Genomic DNA, 11,114 nt, shown 5'->3' with positions numbered 1-11,114 from the left:
TTGGAGCAGACGCTGTGTTCCACTTGTTCCACTCACCAGAAGTCTTAAGATCCTGTGGCGGGTGTTGTGGGTAGCTGGCGAGTGTCAGCCGACCCTGCGCCCTAGCTACCTCGGTGCTGGTCAGACCGGAAGAGGCTTGTGGCCCTACTCAGGTCGGTTTTCTGCGTCCGTAACTAATGCAGTCTCAGGTCCCGGACGAAATTAGATTGGAGCAGAAGTTGTGTTCCACTCACCAGAAGTCTCAAGATCCTGTGGCGGGTGTCGTGGGTATCTGGCGGGTGTCAGCCGACCCTGCGCCCTAGCTACACCGGTGCTGGTCAGACCGGAAGAGCTATTTATTTTTATTGCTTTTATTTTTTTACAGTCCAGTCATTACCACTTCCAGGTCCACCCTCCCACAGTTCCACATCCCATTCTCCCCGCTCCCCTCACAAGAGGATGTCACCACCTCCCACCTTATCCCCCGCCCCCCCCCCAGCCAGTCCTCCCCACTCCCTAGGGCCTTACGTCACTTGAGGGTTAGGCATGTCTTCTCTCACTGAGAAGGCCTCAGACCAGCTAGTGTACGCTGCCTGGTTGGAGTCACCATACTTTTTAGTATACATGAAACAAAGAAATGTGTCCTCTGGCATGTGACCTACTTGACTTTATATACAGTGTCCTCCAAGAACCACAGACAACCTGCACAGTTTGCCTCCTTTTCATAACTGTTTCACTTAATTCCAGTTTAAACCAAAAGAATGTATCTCAGGCTTGCAGGCAGCTGCCACAATACGTACTACAGGTAGTAACAGCAACAACAAAATTCCTAGCAGTGTTCAGAAATAAAAATAAATCCAGATCGTCTCCTATATTTAGTAAGTGCCAGCCACTCTTGGAGACCATAGTGACAAAAATACTACCTCCTGATTCTAATCTGACCTTTGCTGTCTGCAGCCATCGGGGCAGCCAGGGCCAAAGGCATGTCTATTGTGCACTTCTGTCCAGAGGGAAGGGAAGAGTCCTCTAAAGATTTTTCAAATTATCTAAACTTCTCATGCAAAACAGGATGTTAAGAGAACTCGTCTTGTGAGCTTCCTTAGTGTACGAATCCGCGTTTAGTGCGGTGTTATATGCAAGGATGCACGACATCTTACTAGGCGCGGGGATAAAGTGCTTAACAACATCATTTTGCTGAAACCTTCCTTTGGATAAACCATTGCCTGGCAGCCATTTTTTCATTCTCAAACTATTCACACAGTGACACTTTAATGGAGAAGAGGTACCACCTGGAGCACTTATTAGTTTAACAAGCTCCTGCCCGGGAGCTCAGGAAGATTCGCTGGCTCCTAAGTGGTTTAATGCCAGAGCCAGATGCTGATGCTTTACTGTAGGGCCTGGAGCGTCATGCCACTAGAGGATGCTATTGCTTCTTCGCTCCACTTCCTGGCAAGTTCAGTTCTGACCGTCAGTCACAGTGCTAAAGAGAAAAAAGGAGGCTTTCTCTTCCCAGGGATGTTTGTTCTCCTCCAACTCCCAAAGGCGGCTGGATCTACTGGAATTGAATTGTTCCAGTTTTGTCCCCTATTCAATAAAATGATTAGTACACTAAATAGGCACGCAAAACCATTATTCTTCAAGTAGAACACACCCACTCACGCAAGCACGGATGTGCGTACCGGGTATGTGTAGATACTTGCGGTGGAACAAAACAGTGTACTGATATCACAAGTGGCCTAAACGTTTCCCGGGAATAGTGGGTGTTGTCAGATCCCAGGGAAGTGATGAGACATGGGTAGGGTCTGCTGGGTGACAGAGATGATAAGGGCTGTGCTCTTGCTGACCGCTTCTGCTCCCTGGGCAGAAACCTCCTTTCCCCTTTCACGGATTCATTTTGGTTCAGATGCTATTTACCAAAAATGCTCACACCCTAACCTGGTTACAAATGCGAGTGTGGGGGATGTCAAATGAACTTGGGAAATCTGGGTTAAAGAGGTTCAATCCAAGTGTTGCTCTCTGCAAGACTCTCAGAGCACTTTACAGTGCACCGAGACTATGAACCAGGGTGGTTTCCTGGAAAAGATGGTGCAACATTGATCTCAGTCCAGAGATGTGATGGGCAGTTTGCCCCAGGGGACATTGGGCACCAGGGGACGTTTTGACTGCCATGACCAGTGCAGGACCTGCTGGCATCCCTACAAGGCCAAGGATGCTGCTGGCTGTTTTCCATCCCATACGAGCATGCTTCTTCCTTAGAAAACAAAGTCAGACATCACCAGGCCCCTAAACTCTGGGTCTTGGAAGAGTCCCAACCCAAGTTTAATTTATATACACTTACATTCTAATTAAGCCAAAGTGTTTTTTGTTTTGTTTTGTTTTTTGTTTGTTTTCTTTTCTTTTCTTCCTGGAAGTGTCTTGTAGTACTAGAGCCTGTGTGTGTGTGTGTGGGAAAGTTGGAAAATGCTTCTTTAAGTTTAACAACAAGTGTGTCATTGAGGGATGGCATGGCATTTCTTAGTATCTCTTACCTCTGACCTCCATTTCTCATTACCAGCTGGCCTTATCTTGAAGTTCTCTGAACTGCCTTAACGACATTGCTTCCTTCTGTTTACTTATTTCTATAATCTTGATTTTTTTTGGTGTTTTTTTTTCTTGCTCCCCAAATGGGATGTTTCTTATGTTTTATGCTTCATTAACATCAGTTGCCAGAAAAGACTCTGTCAACAAGACAAAAAGACAAACAACAGATTGGTTTTTACCAAGCCCGCATCCAATAGAGGGCTAATATTCAATATATACAAAGAACTCAGTAAGTTAGACTCCAGAGAAACAAATAATCCTATTAAAAATGAGGTACAGAGCTAAACAAAAGAATTCTCAACTAAGGAATACTGAATGGCTGAGAACCCCCTAAAGAAATGTTCAACATCTGTGGGGAGCGGGTGTGGCGGCAGTCCCAAAGGTGCCAGGGACTGCAGCTAAATCGTATGACTTGCACCTGACTTCCTCATATAAACCACAAACATCTTGAGAGCTGCGCAGGTGTACCAGGATACAGGTAAATCCATTCTGATGGAGATATGCCCCTGCTGCCCTGATTAGCTGAAGCTGCGTGCCTGGTGAGGTGGTGTGACCTGCTGTGCGTGGATGAGAACTGAGAGTATTTAAGAGTGAGAGGCCCAGGGCTCGGGGTGGGGGGGGGGAGATATAAACAAGAAGAAACAGGACTGAATAAACTGCTGTTAGAAGGACTCGTGGTCATGTCGTTCTTGCTGGTCGAGAGCGGACACGACAAACATCCTTAGTCAAAACAACCCTGAGGTTCCACCTCACACCAGTCAGAATGGCTAAGATTAAAAATTCAGGTGATAGCAGATGCTGGCAAGGATGTGGAGAAAGAGGAACACTCCTCCATTGCTGGTGGGATTGCCAGCTGGTACAGGCACTCTGGAAATCAGTTTGGTGATTCCTCAGAAAATTGGACATAGTACTACTTGAAGACCCAACTATACCACTCCTGGGCTTATACCCAGAAGATGCTCCAACTTGTAATAAGCACACATGCTCCACTATGTTCATAGTGTCCTTATTTATAATAGCCAGAAGCTGGAAAGAACCAAATGTCCCTCAACAGAGGAATGGATACAGAAAATGTGGTACATTTACACAATGGAGTACTAAGCAGGTATTAAAAACAATGGATTTATGAAATTCTTAGAAAAATTGATGGATCTGGAGGATATCATCCTGAGTGAGGTAACCCAACCACAAAAGAACACATATGATATGCACTCACTGAGAAGTGGATATTAGCCCAGAAGTATGAAATGCCCAAGATACAATTTGCAAAACACATGAAACTCAATAAGAAGGAAGGCCAAAGTGTGGATACTTTGGTTCTTCTTTGAAGGGGCAACAAAATATCCATGGAAGGAGTTTCAGAGACAAAGTGTGGAACAGAGACTGAAGGAATGACCATCCATAGACTGTCCCACCTGGGGATCTATCCCATATACAATCACCAAACCCAGACACTATTGTGGAAGCCAACATGAGCTTGCTGACAGGAACCTGATATAGTTGTCTCCTGTGAGGCTCTATCATTGCCTGACTAATACAGAAGTGGATGTTCACAGTCATCCATTGTGCCGAGCATAGGGTCCCCAATGAAGGAGCTAGAGAAAGAACCCAAGGAGCTGAAGGGGTTTGTAGCCCCATAGCAGGAACAACAATATGAACTAACCAGTACCCCCAGAGCTCCCTGGGACTAAACCACCAACCAAAGAAAACACATGGTAGGACTCATGGCTCTAGCTGCACATGTAGCAGAGAATGGCCTAGTCGGCCATCAATGGGAGGAGAGGCCCTTGGTCTTGCAAAGATCCCAGTATAGGGGATGCCAGGACCAGGAAGCGGGAGTGGGTGGGTTGGGGACAAGGGGGAGGGGATAGGGAGTTTTTGGAGGGGAAACCAGGAAAGGGGATAACATTTGAAATGTAAATAAAGAAAATATCTAATAAAAAATAATTAAAAAATCATTGTTAATTAAAAAAAAGTCAATTGCCAGAAGATTTCACGACTCCTGCTGTGGTTTTTTTTTTTTTTTTTCCACACCGATGGCTCCACTTACATAAGTGGGGTGACCTCGGTCTTCCTGAAGACACCCCTACTTGCAGGAATATGCTGGGTGCTTTCCCTGAGCACCAATGTGGCTATCTTCCTCCTTGAATCGCCATTTCCTTCCTCATTAGCTTGCTGTCAATTCCTTCATTTCTCAGAGTCAGACTTGAAATCCTGCTTAATCGCTATGAAAGAAAGAAAACTAAATTCAAGACTTCAAAGCCCTAGCCAGAAAGTTTATTCAAGGTCCATGACTCATGTGGCTTGCTAGTTAGGAGGGCTTTTTGGGCTTAGAGCAAAGAACAAAGGCTGTAAAGTCATCCCAGGAACCAACTAGCCATAAAGATAGGGACGACATACAAGAATGTCTGGACTGGGCCGGCACCTCCCTATCTCCTGCCCTTCTGACCTAAGTTAAATGTTAACCAGATGCTCTGCTGTTACCTTGATCTGCATGTACAGTCTGCTGATGTTTAAATGGACCAATCATATGAAACAGCGCCAATTCCTCCCCCAGCCCCAGACCCTTTTCTATAAAAACTGCTAGTTTTTAAGACTCGTGGTCGAAACCACTGTGTCCTGCATGAGATACATTTCGACCCGGAGCTCCACCATTAAACTACCTTGTGTATTTACATCAAGACGGTCCTTTTCGTGATTTTTGGGTGCACACCGAATTGGGAACAGAGTGGGGGTTTCCCCACTAGGTTCTTTCAACTACATTCTGAGAATCTTTTTAGACTTTCTGTCTGTCTTTTAAAAGCTTTTTTTTTAAAAACTGAAAAATCCCAAGTTATGTTTCTAGTTCCTCTCCTGTATGTACATATGACCCCCATTTGACTCATCCTGATCCACAGTTTCCATTCTTCCTTAAGTGCTTTCCGGACACTGGTTCCCAACTGACCCTTTGGAAAGGTCCACAAAGCTTATGCCAGCAACCAAACTGCCAGCAGTACAGACTGAATCTATATTGAAAGCTCTTATCCTAATGGTTTCCCCATTGGCAATTTAAACAGATAAACACCCATGTGGCATTGTAGCATTAAAGGTCAATCAAGGGAAAGTTATTTCCTTCTGGTCCAGAGAATGGACTCTGTGGCCCAGGTGGAGACAGTCCAGTTGGGTTGATTAGGCACATGGCTTAGATTCACCTAACACCAGGCTTTTAAGCTGGGAGGAATATTTATCCCTTCAATGAGATAATGAGCGTTTTCTTCTGAGAATTCTACCTTCTGTGTTTCTGCTAAAGCCATGGTTCTGTTAGGGGTGTCTGCCCTTCTGAGTCCTAACTCAGAAAGGTAACATTTCCCTTTTCTTCTCTTCTGTCTCAGCTGCTGCCAGAGATTAAGATACGTCCTGCTCCCTCTGGGACCACAACAAAGGAAGCATTTAGTTGCACATCACGCCCTGAGACTATGGTCACACAGTCTGCTTCTTTATGAGTCCGCTTCTTTAAAAAGTTGAATCAGAGCTGGAGGGATGGCTCAGCAGTTAAGAACACTTGCTGCTCCTGCAGTGGATCCAGGCTCAGTTCCCAGAATCCACGTGGTGACTTAAAACTATGTATAACTCTGGTTCCAGGGGACCTAAGGCCCGACTTTGGCCTTTGAGGACCCCAGGCACGCAGAGGGATGGTAGCCATGCATACATGCCTGCAAACACTCATGCACATGAAATAAAATAACTTAGAACAAAGAAAACTGAAAACTGGCCATCATGATGCCTCAGTGGGCAAAGGTGCTTCCTACCAAGCCTGAAAACTGGAGTTTGATTCTCAGAACTCACATGGTGGAAGCGGTGAAGAGATTCCTTTGACTTCACATGCAGGCTGTAGCCCCCAAACACTTTTGAGATTAATCTGTGAAAGTCAAAGACAGAAAAAAAAAAGAATATGGCATTATAAATGTTATTCTCCATTTGTTTTCAGAAAAAAAAATCCATTCTCAAACATAGAATTTACTTTTCACAGATGGAGCTACATCCAGATCTACTATGGCTTAAACTCATCCTCCAAAATTTAGTACCCATCGTACATTAGTGGTATTTTGAGGAAGGGCTTCTAAGCAATAGATGAATTCATGAGAATGGGGCTCCTATTTTTAGCACTAGTGGTTTTTAAATGACCGAAGAGAGACTTTTGCTACCACACTTATGATGTCTCTCCAAGTGATACCCTGTGTCAGGATGCTTAAAGACAAACTCTCATAGATATTATGTGGATACTGGTTCCATGCTCTTGTATTTCCCAGTTTTCAGAATCATGAGACAAATACAATTTTATATTTTAAAGATCCGAGTCTCAAGTACTTTGTTATAAAAACAGAAAATGGATCAAAAAAAAAAAAAAGAACTCTCCTTTCACAAAGCGATCTCAAAATTTGCTTTATAATATCTGTTAAGAGAATCATGAAATCATGCACTCAGTTTAGTAGATTAAAGTAGTAAAAAGGTTTTGCCCTTATGTTACAGAGTCTCCTTTGGTTGGAAATCACTTAAATGATGAGCTGAAGACATTTACTGTCTTTCCTAATTAACAGATATACTTCCCAGAAACATATCTGTGATTTCCAAATGGTCCCAGCTGGTTGCAGCAAAGGTCTATGTAACTGATAAAATGCATCTGGCTTCAAGGCACAGGTCAAGTACAGAGGCAGGCTCTCTGTGTCCCTGGAGAGTCTGGTGAAGACAGTACAGCTGGCTTTATAAGTGAGCAGAAAAAGAATTCAGAGCAGAACAAGCTGTGGGGGAGACAAGAGCCTGCCTGTCTTTACCGATGAAATTTTCTTGTTCTCTTCTGTCCTGAGTGTTTCCCAAGCATGCAGGTAAGATAATAATGTATGGCTTATATAGTTGAAGGCATCTCAGAGGGGAAGGTCATACTTAACTGAAAGAAATCAAATGAAGAGCAAGATGTGGAAAACGTGGAGGTAAAAGGTCTATGAGTGACTTGAAAAATAATCCTTATGTAAGTAAAATTTTAATAGTTCGGCCAAAGTGACTGGGTCTTTCTTGCTTTGCAGTTATAGTCTGAGAGAGTTGGGACAAGGGAACTGAAGGTAGTGTTTATGGAAATCCCAAGAAAGCAATACAGGAACACAATGGCACCCTTGTTACTTCTACAGCATAAGTTGTAGCCAGTTTGATCATTTATTAATTCTCATTTTGGGCCATGAAGCAAGGTCCTGCTTAGATTATAGAAGAGCTTTATAGAAAATGGAATCTGTAGCTTTGGAAAGTTAGAATTTAAAATCTTGAGTAAAAGGGTCAGGGCTGTGAGGGCAGAAATGTAAGAACAGGAGTGCAACTATGGGTTTATCAACATAGATGTTAAACCATCACAAAATAATTGAATATATATATTTTAAAAAGTTACTATGCAATGAACAACCAAAGGCAGAAATCATTGTTACAGGATGAAATTTTAAGATGGAAAAACAAGCTGGAATTGCTATTATTATTTGTGTGTTCATAGATATGTGTGCATGCCAGACGGTATCCTCCTCAATTGCTGGCCTTCTTTTCTTTTTCTTTTTTTCCTTTTTTCCCTTTTCTTTTTGAGATAAAGTTTCTCACTGAAGCTGGCACTCTCCTGCATGACTAGTCTTGTTATACCCTCCTGTCTCTGCATCTCAGTACTGGGATCATAGGTATACACTGCTGTGCTTGGCTTTTTATGTGGATGCTTGTGTGTATGTGCAGGGGTTTGGAGGCAGTTTCTACAAGCACCACAGCCATTAGAGTATCAAACCATGGGAGGCAAGAAGGAAATTTGGTTTAATATAACTCAGTTAACTGCTGTTGGTTTGAAAAACTTTGAAAGTCTGACACCGGGTAGTTTATTTTAGGCATATTTAAGCACAGCACAATATGGAAAAAGTATCCTGATGCTAACCCAGTCCCATGTACTCAAGACATGATTACATATATTTTGGTAAAGTCCAAGTGGCATCTTCCATAAAGATAGGTTCTATGTATTTACTATGGAAGCAGGCTCAAGTTGGCTCAAGGTAAACCAACTTGGGATAAGACTCTTGGGGGAGGATAGTGCTGTAGATTGATGGAGATAAAGAGGCTCAAGATTAAGGGTCAGAAGGAGCTAGTTCCACCTGGCCATCCAGATAGAGCAGAGGTCACCAGGTTAATGAATATTAATTACATTCATCCCCATCCTTCTGAGTGGAAAGCAGGTTATACACCTCTCTCTCTCTCTCTCTCTCTCTCTCTCTCTCTCTCTCAAGAGACAACCATGTGTTTTAATATTCCTGGTTTTCCAAGTGCTTATCTGCGAGCACAAGGATCTGTATGCTTCTTACAGATGCTGGGGACCAAACTCAGATCCTTATGCGTGCACATCAGGTGCCTTACCAAATGAGCCAGAATTGATATTTAAAAACAAACATGTTGCATTAGCAAACTGGGGGATATGGATTGCCCCACAGTTAATGTGCTGTCCACCTGTCCAGAACCCATACTCACTAGTGAAGTTGGAGAAGGACCCAGAAGTAGATTTTCAGTATCCTTTGAATGAAGTAGTTAAAAGTTGAATGTAAACTGCCAAGTTGATGCACTGAAGGCTACAATGTTACAGCAACAAAGAAGCCTACAAATTTAGATTTACAGTCTAATTTAAAATTTATCTTATTGTGCCTTGTAGGTTCACTTGACAATTTAGAATCCTTGTTACTCCAAGAAGGAAGTCACCTCGCTAACCTGTGTTTTCTAATACTTGTATTAGCTGCCAATCAATTTCCTTCCTCATTTTAAGATGACACATCTTAATAATTGTTTTATGTTTAAAATGTGTTTCATGTCATTGATTTATGACATTTTAATGTAACAATAAATACACTCCCCCCCCTTTTAATAGGCTGGCCCGATGCCAACAGATTAAGCAATGGTTCCATTCCAAGATGCACACAGTTTTTGCTTGTCTTTAAAAGCACATGGTGTTTACAATCTTTAGAGCAAACCTGGAAAACATGCTTTTGTGATATGTTTCCAACAAACAAGGGAGACATGGGGAAGCCTGGATCTATCAAATAGCAGAAGTGATCTCCATGTCTGCTGTTTTAAGGAGGAATGATCATTGACTTCCTTCTCCATCCATGTCAGCTAAACTCAGGAGAATGGCTCCAGAAGTCCCCCTTGATTCTTAGTATCACCTGAATAGGAGGTGACTTGGGGCTGAGCTGTTAAAGAAGGATTCAGAGCCAAGGAACGTCTCTCTGAGCTAGTTATAGGGCAGTGGTGTTGTCTGCCTTCCTAGATCTGAGTTCAGTTTAGAATCAGTGAAATCAGGGACTGGCTCATCAGCTAGAATATAAAGTGGAGCCAGGTGAGCTAGTGTTCATTTGGGGGTGAAGCACAAGAGAAAAGAACTGAAGGTGCTTGTAGGTCCAAACTGAATGACACGGACACAGTTTATCCCCCATTTTTCAATGTGTCGAATTCTAAACCGATTATTTATAGTCCACTTGTGCACAAGACTGTTCCATTTTTCCGTGTGTATTATTCTCTCTCTAAAGAGCAGGAAAGCAAATTGCTCCCATTTTAAGGACTCTCTGTTTTCTGTTTAAAAGCGCCCTGACAAAAACGACTTCAGGAAGGACGGGTTTATTTTAGCTCCCTGTGCACGCTGCAGTCCTTTGTGGGGGGACATTGAGGCGGCTGCAGCTGGTCACATGACATCTGTGGTCAGAAGAGATCAGTGAATAAATGCTGATGATTAGTCCCCGTTCTCCATTTATGCAATCCAGGATTCCCTGTGAACTGTCTTTCTGATATTGTTTTATCAGAGAATTCCAATGGCCTTCCTAGGTATTCATGTCTAAACAGTTTCCTTTCAGGTACAAAGTCCTCTGTTTGCCTCTCTCCCTTATTCATCTACAAGTCTGCCCGGGGTAGCATGTCACCCCCTATTCCTGCCCCCCCACCCCAGCCATAGGCGTGCACACACACACACACACACACACACACACACACACACACACACACCACACCTGCTGAGTTTCTTTAATAATAAAACCTGCTGAGTCTCTTTCGTGTTCCTCTTATGTACATGCATTTAGTGCTGACTACTTGGGATTGGATGACTCATGAGATTATATTTTTATAGAAAACCGACTCTCCTTTGCTCAGCAGCCATCAATTGTCTGTGGTGCCTCATCTAGAATTTGGGTCTTTTTAATGGCTGAGTAATACTCCGTTGTGTAAATGTACCACATTTTCTGTATCCATTCCGCTGTTGAGGGGCATCTGGGTTCTTTCCAGCTTCTGGCTATTATAAATAAGGCTGCTATGAATATAACTGAGCATGTGTCCTTCTTACCGGTTGGGACATCTTCTGGGTATATGCCCAGGAGAGGTATTGCNGGATCATCCGGTAGTACTATGTCAAATTTTCTGAGGAACCACCAGATTGATTTCCAGAGTGGTTGTATAAGCTTGCAATCCCACCAACAATGGAGGAGTGTTTCTCTTTCTCCACATCCTCGCCAGCATCTGCTGTCACCTGA

At 43.2% G+C, this 11,114-nt stretch overlaps 1 protein-coding gene across 1 annotated transcript in view; it reads left to right on the top strand.

Moving 5' to 3' along the window:
- The first annotated feature begins 7,284 nt into the window (after positions 1–7,284).
- C7 (complement C7) overlaps positions 7,285–11,114 on the top strand; it is a 70,329-nt gene continuing 66,499 nt past the window's right edge. The window contains exon 1 of the mRNA XM_021184151.2: positions 7,285–7,421. Coding sequence (XP_021039810.1) covers positions 7,416–7,421 — 6 coding nt within the window. The 5' untranslated portion in view covers positions 7,285–7,415. The remainder of the gene's footprint in view (positions 7,422–11,114) is intronic.

This window comes from Mus caroli, chromosome 15 (assembly GCF_900094665.2).
Source record: "Mus caroli chromosome 15, CAROLI_EIJ_v1.1, whole genome shotgun sequence".
In the NCBI taxonomy this organism is placed as follows: Eukaryota; Metazoa; Chordata; class Mammalia; order Rodentia; family Muridae; genus Mus; species Mus caroli.
Note: the sequence above shows the minus strand (reverse complement) of the source record. Positions and strands in the feature narration are given on the sequence as shown.